The 19,809-nt window shown below is 36.5% G+C and overlaps 2 protein-coding genes across 7 annotated transcripts; both read right to left on the minus strand.

Moving 5' to 3' along the window:
* Positions 1-1,362: 1,362 nt before the first annotated feature.
* Positions 1,363-6,579, minus strand: LOC103702368 (FKBP-like peptidyl-prolyl cis-trans isomerase family protein). 3 transcript variants are annotated; one of them, XM_008784774.6, is made up of 8 exons: positions 5,157-6,578; positions 3,748-3,939; positions 3,543-3,577; positions 3,327-3,420; positions 2,650-2,710; positions 2,456-2,501; positions 1,801-1,871; positions 1,363-1,557 (listed from the first exon to the last, which is right to left on the minus strand). In XM_008784774.6, exons 1-8 carry the CDS (start codon positions 5,216-5,218, stop codon positions 1,480-1,482), a joined length of 639 nt encoding a protein of 212 aa, XP_008782996.4. In that variant the 5' UTR covers positions 5,219-6,578; the 3' UTR covers positions 1,363-1,479. The 3 variants fall into 3 exon arrangements, with proteins under 3 accessions (XP_008782996.4, XP_089782364.1, XP_089782365.1); XM_089926238.1 differs by having other exon boundaries at positions 1,363-1,871; positions 5,157-6,579; XM_089926239.1 differs by lacking the exon at positions 1,363-1,557 and having other exon boundaries at positions 1,728-1,944; positions 5,157-6,577.
* Positions 6,580-7,287: 708 nt separating this feature from the next.
* Positions 7,288-19,454, minus strand: LOC103702369 (calcineurin B-like protein 3). 4 transcript variants are annotated; one of them, XM_008784776.6, is made up of 11 exons: positions 19,296-19,442; positions 18,832-18,978; positions 18,282-18,362; positions 18,056-18,210; positions 17,734-17,816; positions 17,313-17,372; positions 14,511-14,619; positions 11,264-11,316; positions 9,363-9,443; positions 8,111-8,223; positions 7,288-7,509 (listed from the first exon to the last, which is right to left on the minus strand). In XM_008784776.6, the coding sequence occupies exons 4-11, from the start codon at positions 18,177-18,179 to the stop codon at positions 7,452-7,454; spliced, it is 681 nt and encodes a 226-aa protein (XP_008782998.1). In that variant the 5' UTR covers positions 18,180-18,210; positions 18,282-18,362; positions 18,832-18,978; positions 19,296-19,442; the 3' UTR covers positions 7,288-7,451. The 4 variants fall into 4 exon arrangements, with proteins under 4 accessions (XP_008782998.1, XP_008782997.1, XP_026658514.1 ...); XM_008784775.6 differs by lacking the exon at positions 18,832-18,978 and having other exon boundaries at positions 19,296-19,453; XM_026802713.4 differs by lacking the exons at positions 9,363-9,443; positions 18,832-18,978 and having other exon boundaries at positions 19,296-19,454.
* Positions 19,455-19,809: the final 355 nt, after the last annotated feature.

A 19,809-nucleotide genomic window follows, 5' to 3' on the forward strand; every position in this document is an offset into this window, starting at 1 on the left:
TATATTATAATTATAAATTGAGTATTATTATAGTGATCATGGTTTTAAAAGAAGATTGTGGATTTGACTTTTGAGACTCCTACGCTATATTCCGAGTTTTTGAACCCGTATAATTTATAATGATCACATCCACCTTCCAAAAAATAGAGTTTGGGTTCATGACTTGAGTGGTGTATTTAAGATATTTAGTAGGTTCAGAGATGGTTTCAATCTTCTTTCTTTTAAAATTGTGTGTAGGGCTAAAAATTTTCACCTAATTATAAATATATTATAATTATAAATTGGGTATTATCATAGTGATCATGGTTCTAGGAGAACATTGTGGATTTGAGCCTCCTCTGGTGTATCCCGAGTTTTTAGACCTATATAATTTATAATGATCGCATCCTCCTTCCAAATGACTTGAGTGGTGTATTTAGAATATTTAGATGATGCAGGACGATAACTAATAGTTTTTATGGTCAGCTGAGATAATTATAGGCATGCGTCATAATATCGAAGATAATAAATTAGCATATTCACTTGTTTATGTGATTAATTTACTTTGTTTGGTCAAAATTGACGAGTTGATTGGCAAATTAATATAATAGGTATATATTAATTCTACAGGGGAGCTAGATTTGATTGTTAATTTTCTAGACCAACTGAAGCTTGAGCTTAGAGTGAGTTAAGATTGATAGATAAAATGATTGATAATCACAAGCATTGTTGACAAGTCTATCTTGAGACATTTAACTAGCATGAATTTGAATTAATTTTTATTGTAATATTTTTATAAGAACATGGTGCGACACGGTTTACTATTTCATCTTAGATGCATGGTGAAATGAGCTTTCTTGTCAAATACTCTTAATATTTTACAAAGGATAAATATTCGATTTTTTCTAATGGAAGAGTGAAGTCAACTCTTCTTTTTGGCCTATATCCTCTCAAAACACGTCTCTTTTAGATCCATATAAAATGTTCAGTATTATCAATATACATGGGATCTAAAGCGCACTGAGTAATGGTACAAGTATTGAAACCATTAAATGAGTATGCCAAATAAATTGACATGATCTTACAGAGGAATAGTGTCAGATTCGTTAATTGATCATAAAATTGACTTAATCATTCTTAGAAATTGCTGAGATTAAATATTGGGAAACAGCTTAAATAAATTGAGAATAAATATTTATTCACTTGTCTACAAAAGTGAATAAATATTGGACCAAACGAGCTTGCCCTTGGAATTCAGAACTACTTTCTTAAATTGGGAAACAGCTTCCTCCTTTCATGTATTCAAGTTAATATTTCAGTGATGTTGCTGAATAAATACTAATGCAGAATGACATATTAAAAAGAAGAAAAGAAGAATCAAACTTGATGATGTTTAACAATTTTTCAGATCAAAATAAAATTTCTATACAATTTTCTTGAGCATGCCCCTCAGTGGGAGAGCCCTGCATGTGCTTGAGAAGCTGATAATTTTCGAGAACATTATAGCACTTTCAAGAGCTGAACTTCAAAAACCAATGGCTCATTTGCATGAGAGAGAAGGCTTCTCCGTGGACCAAACTGTAAAAAACAAGTGTGGATTAAATGGTGTGTGTGACAGAGGATCATCTGATTGTATGTTTGTATCTAACCCAAGGAAAAAGGTCTCTAGCTGTATGTTGATCACCTTTCTTTTCTCTTTTTCTCTTTTTTCTTTTCAGGAAAAGAGTTCGGAAATGCCCAATTCGAACTTACAATATCACAAGTGGAAACGATTCGAATGGCCATGACCAAGCAAAAACAAAGAGATAATAGAATATGTACCTCGTCAGGGATTGGTTTCAAGTTCTCATTGACATACCCCACATTAGGAGGTATCAAAGCTCTCCTCTTGCCTGCAAATTAGCCCACTTTAAATAAGCACAACTGGCACTACTGCACAAGGCTGATCAGAATCTTAGTAGGACCCTGCTCCAAGTAAGGGAAGGAATTTTTATCACAGGTCTTTAAACTGAACATGAGAAAAGTTGTATCTGTTCAGTTATACATTAAATTTGATCATATATTTCATTACTTTTCTCTTTTTTTATACATGAAATATGAAATAATATGATATTAGAGTGATAGTTTGCCCAAATAAATCAAGGATAAATCCTTTGCTAAGAAGTTCTGAATCTGATTTTTTTTTTTTTTCAGATTTAGGGGATTCCACCACAAAACTGGTCAGATTATATATAATGAATCAGCAAATCTTTTTTTTTTCCCAGCTTTTATTTCATCAGTCTTTACTCTCTCCCCCTCCCCAACAAGTTGTATATACACTGGCTACATATCAGAAGAATGGCAAATTTTCAAGATCACAGACTCAGTTTTACTTAACCCTGATTGCTTCTTTTCAAATTTTCTGAGCATATTTTTAAGAAGGCAACTACAAATGGACAAATCTAAGCTGCTAAAATCTTCAAGCTTAAGAATCTACCTCCAACCTTCATGCCAACTAAAACATCTTTCAAGCCCTTTATGATCCGTCAAACAAGGTGGAGAAAATTAACATTTTAAACAGGCAGAAAAACTCTAGATAGAAAAGCATGGAGCAAGAAACAAGCAGCAACAAATACGGTGTTTGCACCATTGAAAAAGAACCAGTTTAAAAGCAAGAAAAAGCTAGTATACCTCTTTTTCATCCAGAGAGAGTACCACAGGCCTGCTTTCACCATCAAATTGGTTCACCGTGCTACATTTGAATTCACATAGAGCATAAGGTCAAATAATGGTATTGATTTGCAGAATTGATATTGTAAGTGGTTAATAGGATTATAAATCTATTAGGTTCCTTTCCCTCCTCCATTGTTCATAATCCCACAATCAAATATCATATGACCTAGGGCCAAGGGACTCTTCCAACACCAGGTTATTGGATCAAGGGATAACTCAAACGAATGGAACTTGGCTGAGATGGAAAGGTTTTTTTGGGTGTTTTATGTGTGTGTGCATGTGGGTGGCCGGGGGAGGAGGGGACACCCTAGAAAGATATATCCAAACAGGTGATTTTTGAAAATCTTGGGTCCAAGGGTTCGACTAGCCTCCCTGATCTCCTGCTTCTGTCGGCCACCATGTTCTCCTCACCGGATTCCCACCTCATGGGAATTTTCTGCTGACATGGCGGCCAGGCATTTAACAGGCCCCTTAATTTGCATCATTCATTCAAAATAACAAATAACAATTTTCATCAAAGCTTCAACTTCAAATTTGGGATCTATGCCTGCATCATAATACTAAAATGAGATCATTGATGCGCATAGTTAGATCTAAGAAAATCTGCTTTACGGAAGCAACAATTACAGTTTTACCTGTGCACAAAATATCCATTTGAACGCCGGCAAACATAGTTAATTTCAACCAAATCACCTTCATGTGCTTCCAGGCCCACCCCTTCAACAATATCTTGAAATGGAAGAGATATATCATTCATGATGGTTTATTAGTGACAGAAGTTCAGCGAATCAACTTTTGTTGCGCATAGGAAAAAGATCAAAATTCTAGATTAATTTATAAGGAATCACTACCTTGAAATTTTACACCACTATTTAGCTTTTGATACCTGCACACTTCAAAATCAAAATAAACATGCTTTTAAGAAAACATAAGATTTTATGAACACTTCACTGTACTCTGTCAATAGTGTTAAAAGCTAACAAATAACGTGAAACCTGTATTCAAAAACATAAATTCTCAAAATATCAGTCCCTAATTCAAATTAAATCGCATTACCAGATCAGCTCAGGATCCTTAGCCTCTTGCAGTGGTGCTGAAAGACTTGGGTTAGCATAAAATGCTGCAGCACCAAGAGCCACAAATTCTGATACAAATCTCCTCTTGGATATCTTGCAGAAATTATCAGGGGCGAAACCTTTACACAAGAACTTCACCCAGATCTTCTGGGGCTTCTTTTTATCCCCAAATCTGTTTAACACAAGTTGTTGTCACTTTGGCATTCCAGCTGAAAATGCAACAATATTACCTCCCATGTTCAAATGATCTAATACGCAATCGATGATCATTGAAGACAGCAGTGATATAACAAAGGAAAACTTGTTTCACTGCAGACTCTAATTCCGTGTCATGGTCAAATCACTTTGATCTGATTGCAGACATAAAGACCACAAGGTTTCATTTCAGTTTTGACACTGTCAAAAACATTACAACTGCAATCAATTGATTTTAATTTAAGATTTCAGCTTGTCTTTTTCCTTCATTTCTACAAGTATCAAAAGCAAATGCAACCTAGCAATATATGAACCGACAAGTAAAACTACACCAACATACAGAGTGCCATGGCATGCATGTGTCCAGTCATAACTTGCAGGACCAAGCTCCTTACCAGTGCTCGCGGCATAATTTACCAATATTTATACCATTCCAAGATGACACTCAAATTTTCTCACCTTCTTTCAAACATCCTACAAATTTTTTTGTCCTTCCCAAATGGAACAACAACTAAGGGTTGGGTGTGACCACCACTTCTCTGTTATCTCACTAGTCGCTAGTCACTATCTAAACAAGCAACGCACTTCAAAGTAATGAAACATAATGTAATTTATTTTTTCCCCTCTAGAAACATGAATCAGGATAAGTTGCTCTATTCTCCTTGCATACCTACTAGTTCAGCCAAAATTTAGCCGGCCAGCTACCTCGGCCAGCACAAGGATGCGAGTTTTCATATTTAAAAGTCAAATTAGATTATTCCAGGTGGATTGACTTCCACATTTCAATGCATTAGTTCTTGTAACACATCGATATGCGGCAAGGCATCTAAAATTGAACTCCATAGTCTTAATTGACTACTAAGTTGTTTCTTCAAAACAAAATTCAGAACACTTCTCACTAACTGGAAAAAACATTATCTTTATCAATGTTTTAGAAAGAAAAAAAAAAGGAAAATTAAAAGGGAAGGGCCTAAAAGTTTCACAACCGTAGTCTTCCGGAGGGAAAACACAAGATGAAACCTTTCCTGTTATTCTATCATATGGACAGAAAGTACAGCAGAATGCGAATTCAAAATTTTAACTTGCTGCAAATAATAAAGATGCTCCAGATTAATACTACTGCACAAAGAGAGAGAGAGAAGGGGGGGGAGGTGAACGAGGGAGTAGAAACAAGAGGCGATTTTTGGTGATTACGTGGAAGGGAGGCAGTTGCGGCGGCTAATCGGAGTCAGGGATCGAAGGGCCCAAGCCTCCATTCCAGTAGCGGAGAGGAACGAGCGAAAAAGGATGGGACGCCGACGCAAAAAGAGATAGCAAAAGGCCAGAAAAGGGTTGCGGCGAGATAAGCGTATTAAAGAAAACACTTCCCGGCGTACGTGGGTGCATCGTTTGCCACCATCTCCAATTTTTAGTTAATGATTTTATAGAATTTCATGATTTTTACACTGCTTTGAGAGATTCTTTTTCCCCCCTACCATTCTAGAATTAGAAAGAGATGGTTAGTTAATACAAGAAAAAAAATCATTTAAAACAAAACCACCATCTGAGCATAGATGTTTGGACAAAATTTACCAAGGAATTTTGAAAAAAAAATTAGAAACGACAAAAGCAAGAAAATAGTAATCATAGCGTGCTTTTCATATTTGTTATTTGGATAATTACAAAAAATATAAAAAAATTATGGTAGTCGAAATTAGCTAAGTACATGTTCAGTATTGTATTAAAAAATACTTTCAAAAAATAAATATTCGATAAAAAGATCTTTAAAAATACTGACAAAAAATTTCAATTTCTAGCTGCTGCTTTCATTTTTTTTTTTAAAAAAAAAAAACAGAAGCAGACAACAAACAAACTCTAAATATTGGACTGTACATAGCTTGACTTATATTTGGATTACTAAGTAGTCTCTTTTTTTTTTTTCGCGGGGCGGGGCGCGGGAAAGCCTAGAACAAGGAAGGAAAGAGGAGGCAGGCAAAGGAAAGAAAGAAAAAGCTAGAAAAAAAACACATTACTATCAACCCTCTACAAGGACAACACCCAAGTTACAACAGATAAAATCTTTTGATCAATGGTCAAAGGAGAGTCGTCCAAGGACATAAAGGAGTTGAGGCTCCTCAATGAGGATGGGCGGAGTTGGGCTGGATTGGATTGGTGAGAACGTGAGAAAGTTTGAGAGTAGAGAAGGTGGATGAGAACTTGACACGAGATGGTGTTTCTTTTTTTATAAAAAAAAAATGACGACTTTGAGAGGAAGACGCTGTTTTTTTCCTCTCCTCCTTTCTAGCTTTCCTCTATAATATAATTCAAACATTGCGACAAGAACTTAGCGCACGAGGATGGCCGATAAATTTTTTTTTACATGAAATCTCTATTATGATTAACACTTAAATACACTAATTCCAAACAAATCCAATGAACGAGCGACCATTATGATAGGCTTTTGATGATGGTCTAGTTAGTATACACGTGTAGCAGCAGCAGTATCAGCTGGCATTATTAGGTATTGGGCATATTATGTGCCGAATACCTTGGGATGATTTTTTTTTTTGAATTTTTGGATGCATCCATATTAAATGTGCATGAACCAATCGTTCTAACAATTAATATATATAATATATAGGACACACTCACCGATGAAATCTATCCTTTCAACTACCAAGATGGTAGCACGACGGAACGAGGCTAAGATTCCACCGGAGTGGCTCAGATTCGAAACGCACTAGTGTCAATTAAATGTGGGAACCGAATGCCCTCCACCTAATTTGTCCGGTAGAGTCGTCATTTGATCCGCCGGTACTGAGATGATGCTGGAATGACGTATTCACACGTAGAATAACCCACGGATCGAAAAGAGTATGAGTAAAAAATAGCCATCTTGTCTACCAGCATCGAACATTCCCTGGTGGAAGAAAGGCCCAGTGAGAGCTGCTACGTGGATGAGGTTCCCTCTCAACAACGTTCCACCCACCCCCCCAATTGCCTAAAAAAAACAAAAAAAACAAAAAAAAAACCCTACCCTTCTAGTTGAGCCCATGCAACTGTAAAGCTCTAATAATGTAACACAAAACAGAGCTTTAGTTGCACACCGCATTCCGCAGCAGATGCGATTGCTCCTGACAAGATGGCGCTTCCAACTTGGCATGGCCTGTTGACATGCAAAGCAATATATTTAGTAATGGGAGCGACATGGTAAGTTCTGTTTGTGTAGAAAAATCATCTCAATGCCCAATGTTTCAACAGCTTCCTGATATCAATAATAAACAAACAGATATCGAGCTAAAGAATCTTCTCTACCAGGCAAGGTAAGCCATGAAGCGCGCTGTGGTTGAACAAAGAAACTTGATGCCGACATTAATATTTGAAACCAACAATACCAACAAATAATATATTCTCCTGAGTATTTTACAATGAACACACCATCGAAATCCAGTAATTTTGTACAAAACATTACAACGGACTCCAAATTGGAGCTAAGCTAAATCAAGCAGCTCATGTATCGTTGACTTGAGAGTGAAACACAAAGCTCGGGAATGTAGTTGTGATGTCCCTGTCCATGAGGTGCATGACAGCAACATTAACACACACAAAAAAAGAAAAAGAATCATATGAATGGATGCTCAATTAAGATTAAATACATTTAATGATAAAAAGTCAATAAATGTTATATGAACTAACATATTTGTTCTAGAACCTGAAATGATCATTATCTAATTTGGAGTCTATTTTTTGTCAAAAATATTAAGTTTGAACCAACTCCTTGGCAGGCTGTCATCACACTGGAGGAGGCAAAGAGCAGAGTGCATGTTGGTGCCACCTTGTCAAGTTGGCAAAGTCATTTGGAGGTGGTACCCAATATTCTGGGTTTAAATCCCATCAACAACTGGGTAACCACCTCCCAGCCCCCACCCATCCATGGTCCGAGCACAAGGGTGTGGAGGAGAAGAGGGGAGGGGCCCAAAGGCTTCAGATATATATATATATATATATATATAGATAGATAGATAGATATAGATATAAAGGCCAATCAAGATGCCGTGTCAAATAAACAACAGAACATGAAAACTGAATAGCAAAAAAAGAGGGGGGGGAGATTAGGAAATCAAACATTACATTTTATGAACCATTAAAAAAGGGAGAAAATATTTTACTTGAGGTATTGGAGGGTCATATTCTTCAAGAGAGAGGGATGTCGCAGGACAAGACTGCGCCACTCTTCCTTGTCAATCTTTCCATCTTGCTTTGTATCAGCTTCCTCAAATGTCTGGGACAGAGGGAAAAGGAAACACAGATTGCTCAAAGATAGGTAGATGGTAATCTTAACACAATACCCATCAGGAAACTACTGTAAGTAAAGATGTAGCCCACTAGCATTCAGCAGTAACATATATAGACTGGCAAAGGGTTACATAGATCACAAACAGTGTACCACAATCAAGCATTGTGCAGCATTAGGAGACTGTTTGGTTACTACATAGGGAGCAGAAATAGGAATCCACATATATAACTGGCTTACATGTTTTTTACTTGACAGATATGGCCTATCGCACAGGGCACCTCTCATCCCACTTACCACACCCCATTCACCTGAGACTCCTTGGGCAGTAGTTCAACTATATTTAGAGCATCATCTTTTAAAAATGAATGCCAGAAAACTTTGCTTTGCCCAGAAATTTTACTGATGTTGAGCCAGAGCAGATAAAAATTGTTCACATGTTAACAAGTTATCCCAGACTAGTCCTAACATATCAAGAGATCCTAACATGAATAAATGTTCATAAGAATAAGATCAGCTACTCCAAATACCTAATAGGAAAGAGGCCACAACAGTGGCATGCCTCAGATCACACACAGTCAAAGAATCCAATAGCATTTCTTTTTTCTGTTGATCAAGAAAGGAGTAGCATTAAAAAATATAATAGTAAAATTATGTCCTAGATAGAGTCTCCTCAAGGGCATTGATATATAATGAATCTCACATCCCCTAAGAGCTTTAAATTTATTATCCAACCAAGATGAGAGTAATGAGCCAACATGAGTTCCTCCACTTTGTGATTTCCAGACAACTGGCTCCCACAACAATACTACTTTAAGAATCACCTCAAGGATCCGTGGAGAATGATGTGGTTCGTTTGGCCTAAAATAGGCTTAGCTTGTTTCATCCATTTCAATTACCTTTCACTATCAAATGCATGCACAGAAAAGAAGCACAGCAGAGATGGTAATCATAGCTGATTGGTTTGGGTTTTTCTGTTACTTTGTGTTGGATGGATTGACTGCAATGTACTTTATAAACAAAAAAAAAACATTACAAAAATCCAGAAGGCTATATGAAACTAAATAAGTAAATTCATAACTCATGTATAGAATCTAATTCAATACTATTACAAGTTAAATGAGAACCTTATCAATGATACTTTCTATGACATCATCTGACAGATTCATGCCAGACTCGGAAAGTGTAGCCACTACCATTTGCTTTACCTGGAAGAATAGAAAGAGACTAAATATTTCAAGAAGCAGATTGAAGATATCTGACTGTCACAAAAGACAACAAGAAATACCTAACATGATAAAATTATCAAACTTAAATGATAATAAGTAGCAACAAGATCGTTCTCAAAACATGTATAGCAAAGAAAATATTCATTTGTATTCAAAGACAAAAGGTAATGACACATTATCACTTGGTAGGGCTATCGTCAGTTATACTTAGCTATCATCATACAGATGCAAATGGGTCAGTCCATTAGGCCAAAGGGGCCTCACTTGATTAATGGATTGGGTTGGCTCAAAGAAGGTCAGTTTGAGCCTAAAACATCAAACTAAACCTGCTTTTACTTATTTGGTCATCTACTCACCTAATCTAAGGTGAAGGCTCTTCCCTCTCATGGCATTTATGGATGGCTGATGCAGGTGGCTTCAGCAATCTCTTGAATGGTCTAAAAATAAGTTGATATATGATCATCTTTCTCTAGTCAATTTATTTACAAATGACTTCTCTCTCATATACATGCTTGCTAACTTTTGGGAGGCATGAGAGTGTCAGATCAGACCTTGGTCAAGAACTGCAAGTTTGTAGGGCTTGGCTTGCTTTTAGTCTTAATTGGGTCAGACCAAACTAAGTGTTGGAGTTTAGCTACTCAAGTCAGGTCAATCCAAATCCAGCCTAACTTGGTCTGATTGTAGATCAAATTTTGTACAAATAGGTAATAGAAAACTTAAGCATAAATTTCCTTATCAGCAAAAAAGACAAAAGGGTGTCTCAGTGCATGAGACTCTAGCCACTTGTGGGGGGTCTCAGAAGGGTCGATATATGCAGCCTTACCCTTGCATGCGAAGAGGTGGCTTCCGTGTTTCAAACCCATGACACCCAGGTCACAATAAAGCAACCATACCATTGTGCTAAGGCCCACCTTCTAATAAAAAGGCAAAAGGCTTTCATAGAAATCATTTTGACAAAAAAGATCATCATACATGTGCATATTGCTCACTCAAATTTCCATCCAATAGATGTATTCCATGCCTACTGATAGAAAATACCAAAAGGAATAGAACAAAAATTTGAATATTAAAATTCTTTTCAAAGTGTGACTCTAAGGTAGTGTTTGGATGTTGGATAGCTAACCACGGATGGAAATTCTTAACTACAGGTAACCATCCCTTAATCACTAATCCCTAAATTAATAACATCCCATGCTTGGAGATTTGAGGGTTAGTGAGTTAAGTTGTGGAAAAAAGTGAATAAGGAGAAGAGAGACTTTCATGGGTTGAACTTATTTCGCCTTGTTGGGGGGTGGGGGGGCTTGAAATAAGTTTAGCCTAGTTAAGCACCTTTTTGGTGCATTGACTAGCTACTTTTAACACCTCATTTTTTTTTGCTGTGTTTGGCTGGTTAAGTGGATAACCATTCACTAACCACCACTTCACCAGCAGACAAACACAGCCTAACAGTCTGCTAAAACCATGTGTCGCATGCAAACCATGACACATGCACACGCTTGCACCCCCATTAACCCACGCACTTGTGCATGCACACTGACAGATCCAATAAAGTAGCCAATTGAAGGGTCCAGAAGGATGTCCTGTGAGAGCAGTCATCTCAGGTCTCAATTTATCTTCAATTCCCATACCAATAGCCATACAATATCAAGCTACCCTTTAGGTTACTAAGTCACACACCATACATGTCACTCCACATATAGCACTGAAATATTATAAAGATACCAATGGAGCAAGACAAGGCTCGCCAATGTATCCATAATTTACTAACAGTTATTTGATTGATCAGAAACTGTAAATACCTCTTGCCTTTCAATAAAACCTTGCTGCTTGAGATCATACAGCTTGAAAGAAACTGCAAGTTGATATCATGTGTGAGTTTCTGATCCAGCATATTTAAATCAACAGCTTTGAGAATCAAGATAAAAATTAAAGGAAAAGAACATCCAAATGGAGATAACACAAAGCATGTTAGTCTTAGAGGATGAACACCATGTATTTAACAGAATAGCCTATACATGTTCACTTGCCAATCTCTGTTGATTCATAACCTCATCTTCTTTCAAGATAAACACCGATTGGCTAAATGCAACACAAGCACATTTCTGCAAAAAAAAATCTTCTGTAACCGCAAGCACATTTCTAGGGGAAGAACAAAAAAGGAACATGTATTCTGTCGAGCTGTGTGTAAGGGAATGATTTTGAAGGAGATATCTATACTTATAAATGCCTTTTGTTAGCTGCATTATATAACATGCACTCACACAGCAAAAACGTAGGCACATGCGCACACACACATGCATGCATGCAAGTTCACAGAACAACGCAAGAATAAATCGTTCTATTTTTTTTTTTAGTAGAACTGTCTTTAAAATCATTAGCGGATACAATATGGTGGCGAATTTTGAACCTCCAACTATATAGGCAAGATCAAGCAATCAACTAACAATCTGTGGGTCTTGGTGCCCATCTAGTGGCATTCATGAGTTTTCCCCCAGCTGCCACACAGTCATTTAGGTTACCATGGGATGTACGTCAAACATACCGACAACAAAGCAATACCATAGCGCCTCTGGCACTAATTGCAAGAAACTTCAAACTCATACGCTTCCAGAGGATATTGCTTGTATGGTTGCTCAAGGCCCTTAGGCAAGTCTAGAGCTCCTAAGGGTATATAATAAATCAGTTTTCTATCAAGAAATGAAGTCCAATAGGGTGGACTTTTCTATCTCATTTTTACATAGTTGTTTGCTGATGCTTTTTCTAGCTACTTTATTACATAAAATTGGCTTCTGTTTAGTCTTAGGCAGCACCTTTATTTGATGTTTTTGTGATTATTCCATTATATAATGTTGGCTACATAGAATTCAAGTTTACAATCTTTGCTGTCATTTTCTCAAATAAACATTTGTTCGATTAATTTCAAAAGTGCCATTTAATAGCAATGGATAGCCCTGACTCCCCATCACACCATTTTTTGCAGGTATCGAAAAGATTGACAGTGAAAACAAGGAGATGCATACAGATTTCAATCAGTACCAAATCTTCATAGCTTCTTCACTCTTTGCAGTTTGATAAAAAATGGCTGTCACATCTCCATTTTGTCAAAAGAGTCATTTCTTTGAAAAAGAAATTTCCAATATTATGATGAATTGTAATGCTACTGTTATTATATAGGTTAGGAAATGTTATTATATAGGTCGTCTTTGAACTTTATCACTCTCGTCCTTCTTTACTCCAGATAGTTCCATTATATTATCCATGAAAGCATGGTTCAAAGTTTCTTTTCAGTTTTCAGTTAATCATACCTCAATGGCTAAGCCTTCCATGACATTGCTTGAATCTTGATAAGAGATTTGACATATAAGAACGTGATTACCAAAAGTCAGTCGGAAGATACTTAGAATATAAACCCACTCCACCGTAAGTCCTTCATAATAAACACCTTTCTTCATGCTTATAACTACCTAAATTTTCTACTTCCCAGTACATAATGGTTGGTCCAAATTTGACATTATGTAACAACATTGAGAAAGCTAAGAGTTTTAGGAGTTATAAAGATTTGCAATTATCCAACCAAAAACAGAAGGTGAAGAAGAATCCACTAGGCTAACGCATAAAAGCAACCAATGTATGCAGGGACTTGGCTGTATCTTTTGTGTGAAACAAGGATTCATCTTCCTTCATGCGTATCCACTGCTGGCTTTGAGATCTGTGCGGGCAGATGAATGATAGAGTTCAAAGCGCTTTGAGATCTGTGCAGTGGATGATCCAACAGCAGATTCAAGCAAAGGAAGGTGAATCCTTCTTTCGTGCAAAAGATACAACACAAATCCTGCATCCGGACCCTTTGAAACAGGTTCATTATAAGAAATATGCCAAGAGAAAATATTTCATTTTTTAGCACTTCGAAAAAAATCGTAAGAGAGGAGCTTACATTAACGAACAAGGCACCCAACTGAAAAGAACAGAGGGGACAAAAGGAATTTTTAAGCCAATCACATATCAATGGGATAAGGTTCTTTGCTTGTAGGTAAGATCATGGTTTGTAAAGCATTTCCAAACAGCTATCACATTTCATGCACGCTTGCAGCAACAATTTGTTGATAAAATTTACGAATATGCTCTGGCAGTTGTTTGGAGGAAAGAAAAGGGCGGTCTCGTCTTTCTCGGTATGCTGCAGAAGCAACTGCGGCAAGCATGCAGCAGCAATATGTTGACTTGCTAACTAATATAGTAAAACAGGAAATCTAAGGTTTTAATAGCACTGCTGAAAAAGAATCACAAATATATGATCACTAATAACACATACCACACTATCCTTCTAAGCATGAATCAGCACACAATAACAATGATTCAAACGGCAGATTTGTTATGATATTTGATTATTTTCCATATGGCAAGAATTAAGAGAATAAACTTCAGGGAATTTCTTCTTCTAAAAAGAAATATCAAAACGAAAAATCAAGACAATGAGTTCTAAATGCTAGGTAAATGATATGAAGATTCAGTTTGAACTATGAGATATCAAAACAAGTTTGGTTAGCGAGGGTCTAAGATTGCTTATTGAAAATAATCTCAACACTCGAACAAATGGATCAAAACATGCTTGATACTGTCCAGTGTTACCATATGATATGTGCAAGGTGCTTCAAGTGTAATATAACAGAATGTTTCACATCAAATCTGGATTTGAATTGAAAAAGATTGTGCAAGAAATATTTAAGATATGCATCCCAGAAAGTTATAGTCACATAATATGGAAGCACAGAAAAATGTGCAAGGCATGACTTTTAGATAAGCCCTTAAATTTCACTTGAAGTAGCCTCTCCAATAAGCCTCAAGGAATTGTTTAGGTGTCATTACACAAGAACAAGACAAGTCTTAGTTAAGGGTTTTCCAATAGCTTAACATTATCCGGAACAATTTAGAAGCTCAATTTTCATAAAATAAAGAAAAAACAAGACTTTGCTTTCCCGTTAACCGAAAATGGATAAATTTATTTGGAAAAAAATTGTACATAATCAAATAGAAGAGTCCGGAACATACATTCAATTTTATCATCAATTGGAGCATTTGGATGGAAGACCGAGAGAGCACGTGCAAACTCTTCAAATCCTAGAATTCCATTGTGATTTGTGTCAAACAAGTCAAATACCTGCAAGGTTTGAAGCATGTGACCTTTATAAACAGATTTGCCACCAAAGCAGCAAATCACCTGGATATTTCTAAAAGTCTGGTTCTAGGAGCTAATTAAGGAGGCTCAAAGTACAAAAAAGTTTTGTTTTAAAAAAAAAATTTCATTAAACACATTTTTCATCATAAGAGCAAATTATCTGAATTTTTTTATAATTTCCTGCTTCTACGCATTAACAAAAGAGGCTAAGTACAAATTGGCTGTGTCTAGAGGAAAACCCATAGTCAAGCATACATACAAGTTATGAGTTACTTATAACCATGGTTTGCCGTATCGGTACGTACCGGTCCAATACCGGATCAGCGTGGAATCCAGTACCGGTAGTTTATTATTAGAGAATCGGTATGGAACCGGTACGGACCCGGTTCGAATTAGTACGGAACCGGTTCGGACCGGTACGCGACTGGTACGGGATCGGTTCATACCGGTCCGGGCCGCCACCGGTACGCCGACCGGTATCGGTACGGCGGACCTTGCTTATAACCATCATAACCAACAGACTTATCACACTTGAACTTCTCTAATTTGTATGGGTGAAAGTGGATCGGATAATATCCGTCCGGATCTATTTTCGTATCTGAATATATTTGGATATGGATAGAAATTTGAGCATCTGACTAATATCCGTATCTGTATCCATATCCGTCACAACTATCCGATCCGTATCCGAATATCCGATTACATTTATAACTCTATTTGATTTTATATGGCACTCATGAACTTTAAGAAAAATAAATAACCATATTAACATGTTATTAACTTGATTTATCACCTACTTAGTAATATCTTTGATTATGTGGCAATAAAATTTGATTATCCGATTTATATCTGTATTTATATCCATACTTTCGGTATTCGATTTGTATCCATATCTGTTTAAAATAAATATAGATATGAATTTTTGCATCCGACAAACATCCATATCCGTATCTGTATTCATCAAACAAAACAAATATGGATATGGATATGCTAGTATCCTATCCGTATCCGATCTGATTTCAACCTTACTAATTAGCATGGTTCGCAACACTGATTTCGGAACCCATACTAGTACCATGCTGGTACAATGCTGATATAGGTTGATTCATGGTACTAACACTCAGTACATCCTTATACTGAGTATTGGTTCGCTAATGGTATGGTACAGTAATACCGACGATATGGTTTGATATGGTGACCACATAACGAATTTGTAATACAAAAAATCGTCAAGTAAATTAAATTATCAATTCCATCTTTGTGAAAACCAACCAAAACTTTAAAAAAGGAGCTTGAAGATATCCCACTAATGGTAAAAGAAGGATAGGTGTAATTGGAAAAAGAAGACCTAGTGTCAGCAATGCATATAATCGCACTTTTATAGTTTATTAACGAAGTTCTTCATCTATATATTATATATGAAATATTAAGGACAAAAACCATCCGGCAAGTTTGTGCACTTTCCATCACAATCATAGGCATAACGTAACAAGGGTGGGGAAAAAACATCTTTCTCATCTCCAAAGCGAAAACACAACCGGATGCCTAGTCTTAGGCAGGTTTGTAACCACCATACTTAGGTTCCAACAACCTAGGTCGTTGCTATATATGGTTAAACCTCCTAGCTTAAACACAAGCTGCCCACCTAGACCTAGGCACGTTAGGTTTAGGACTATATTCTGGGGCAAGCCAAGGGCATTATGTAGATCAAGAGTGTGGATCATAACATCTCCTAGCTCTCTTATTGGATATAACACCTTATCTCAACTTACAGCTTAGAAATTTTTCTAGGTCTGAGTTAGTTGTTTATTCCCAACTTTCAATCGATTTTTTGTTAAAGAAAATTGGTAGAGCTGATTGTTGCATTAAATTGGATTGTTTGAACATCCTTCGTAAAAATAAAGAATTTGTCATTATGCTAGTTAACATGCCATAATGTAAATAATCTAGTTCTGCAAGTAAAAATAAAAGTTTTTATGTTAATTTACCCTTTTTTATCTTTTTGTCTGTCTTATTTCTAATCTTCTAGTCTATATATCTGTGAATTTTAATTTTTTTAATATTTTGATATAAGCCTTATTGTTTACACAATCTGTAGCCTTCCACCAAAGTGCTATGCAGACTCATGGCCACCACATACTGGAGCTACCCTGTCGAAATTAACCATAACCATCTACACAAGGCAGCTATATTTTATGACATTAAAAGGGAACACCATGTATGGAATAGACGCTAAAGAGACATATGATGCCATATGCCCGAGGCCACAGCCTATAAGTCAGATATTTAATAAGGGAAGAGAGTAAATTCCAGACATTCAAGATGATTCTATAACCATTTCTAAAATGTTCTGATCAAGCAATATCAATCATACACTTCATATTCTCCTGATGGGATCGTTTTTTCTTGAGAGAAAATGGGCCAGAACCCAAATATTCTCTTGACAGTAATGTACCATGAATTTGAAAAAAAATGATTTGTACTAGATAGTTTATCAACACAGCTATGATAACCTAGCTTCATTTCATCTCAGTGGTCTATAAGTTTGCGCATAAACATATTCCTTGAATCAAGATTTTAACAGCTAAAAGATTAACTAAGTTTTAATTCGCTTCTTTAAAGGAATGAACATATATAATGCTTCCAGAAAAGGTTAATTTCCATAAGAAAGATACCCGGTCAGCAAATAAGCTCTCCTTCTTGTTAGTCTTGAATAAAGCCAATTGGAATTCCTCCTGCAGGATCATTAATAAAACAACTCAACTAATAGAAATATAAAGTACATCACGAAAGATGATAAACTAAGAACCCACACAAAAAGGGGGGAAAATCTTAACATGGCCCCAACTTTAAAAGGGCCCAAATTTCAATCACTGCCATGGCAGAAGAATTTGACATCACACATAGCAATGGTGAAAACATATTTTGCATAAATTAATATTATATAATCACATCATATAATATAGACCAATAGCAGCAGTATTGTAAGCTTTCGCTCCATATAAGATTAAGCACTAAATTTTTGAACTACTGATTCCACAAAAAATGGATGCATAAGCATTATTTTATCTTTGTGTATCAAATGAAGTGTCTTACCTTGTTGATCAGCCCGTCATCAATCACAGCACTACTGATCTTTTTAAAAAGCTCGTATAATGCTTCTATTTCACTTACACTGACTGTAAATAAAGTATGCAAGTGGAGTCAATTTCATCTGGTTTGGCTCAATAAATAGCTGTGTATAAAAAGCAAAAGACTATGATATTCAAAAAAGAAAACTGTATAAAGATCAAAGAGCAAATCTTCCCCCAAGTAAAGCTTTTTTCAGATTCACTAACAACAGGTGCGAGATAAGCAAGCATACATCCTCCCCAGTAGTCAATACCATGAAGAAATTAGAAGGTAATAGTTGACATACACACTGTTTCCCTGGCTAAACGTTCAGGATCCTGAAGTCCTTTTGTCTGCTTGTACAAATCAATATCACAGCACTTTAACAGTAAAGCAAATAAATGCTTGAACGCCTCTAGGCACTGCAACATGATATTCCTTGCTCATCAACACACTCCATACCTGCACTTTAAAGAAATAAGTTAAAACTTCCAAACAAATTAGAATTCGAACTACAGCCTTATTGGGACAACCTTTGAACCATTTATGTCTTCTTCCAACCCAAGCCCAAATGCAAAGGATCATAGAATGTAAAGTGCAGCCCAGAACTCTATCTGAAAGGTAAAAACTCAATCATTGGCTGAGCTAATTGAAAGAATCAGATGCTATGTAGAATTGCAATAACATGTATCATATACCACATCTGGAATGCATGGAAAATGAATATCAAACTAATTATTTTAAGTTTTAAAACTCAAATGAGCCAGGGAAGTAATCCTTCAAAAGAATGAACAAAGAAGGATCTCATAGACCAAACTAGATGAATTTAATGCAACACTAATGTGTTAAAGGAATCCATGAGATGATTCAGGGAAAAATCAACTTGTTAAGGTAATCTGTCTCTGTAGTACACTGATGCAAAGAAATTTAGACACAGAAAACTGCACAATATGCCTAAAGAGAAGGTGGTGGTCATAATTCCAGAGAATTCTAACATCAAAACTCAATTCTTCCCTCACAAGTACCGGTGCACTTTCCAAGTCAAGATTTCTTTGCCACAAATGATTCACGAAAACATTCTACCTGTTGCATACCCTCCTCAATTTCCTTCCGAATCCGTCAAAAGCTATTCCGACCTCTTTCTCTACAAACTCATCAATCTATAAGCTCCAGAGATCAAACAAACTTTGGGGATTCTACGCCGAATATTCAATCGAACCCTAGATTACACTGAGACAATAAACGTGTGAGCCAAATATAGGTTCACGACATTTCCTCACCAAATAAAAAATCAAGAATATCATCAGAAAACCGCCCAAAATTTTATTTTCCGATCAAAATCGATCAAGCAACGTAAAGACATGACGCAAGAATTCAAATCCAAGATAAATCTAGCTACCAAAAAAAAATCCAAGGTAAATCTACGACTCTTCTCAACTCCGATCTCCCCGATGAGAGAGGAACCACCGCTCAATCAGGACGAACCAGGGTACCAGGGAATCCAAGAAACAAGGGGAAGGGGGGAGAGAGAGAGAGAGAGAGATTACCAGTAGGAGAGAAGGATCCTTGGGACAAAGGAGGAGCCGAGATTCTCCATCTATGCCTTCGAATCGCCCCGAAGCAAACTTCTTTACCTATTTATGTTTTTTTTTCGGGTTTTGTTTATTTTTGCGTGTTTTCTATTTTGAGTATTGATTGGCTCGTGATGAGTGGGATAAATAGCAGTTGCCGTCAAGGTGAACTGGCAGCTGAGAATATTTTAAAATATTTGAAACGAAAAAGTTTGGATCTGGTCACCGCCTCGGTGGCCTAAGCTTCATCACCTAACCCAGCGAAACCGAAACAGGCGGGCCATCTTTGGACCCGCACAGGTCCAGTGCACCAAGGCCCGGCCCGTCTAAAGAACCTCGCATAAAAGTTCCATGATCTAATGCTGTTAGAAGGTATCATAGTTGGTCTTAACACGAATTACACGTATCATATCCAAATTTGTTAATATTCAGAAAAATATTTTACTCAACATCCTTTACGAATCATTCACTAAAATTTGCAAAAATTTCA

The sequence above is a fragment of the Phoenix dactylifera genome, chromosome 11 (assembly GCF_051530095.1).
Source record: "Phoenix dactylifera cultivar Ajwa chromosome 11, Ajwa_hap1_PhDact_Kaust_v1.1, whole genome shotgun sequence".
In the NCBI taxonomy this organism is placed as follows: Eukaryota; Viridiplantae; Streptophyta; class Magnoliopsida; order Arecales; family Arecaceae; genus Phoenix; species Phoenix dactylifera.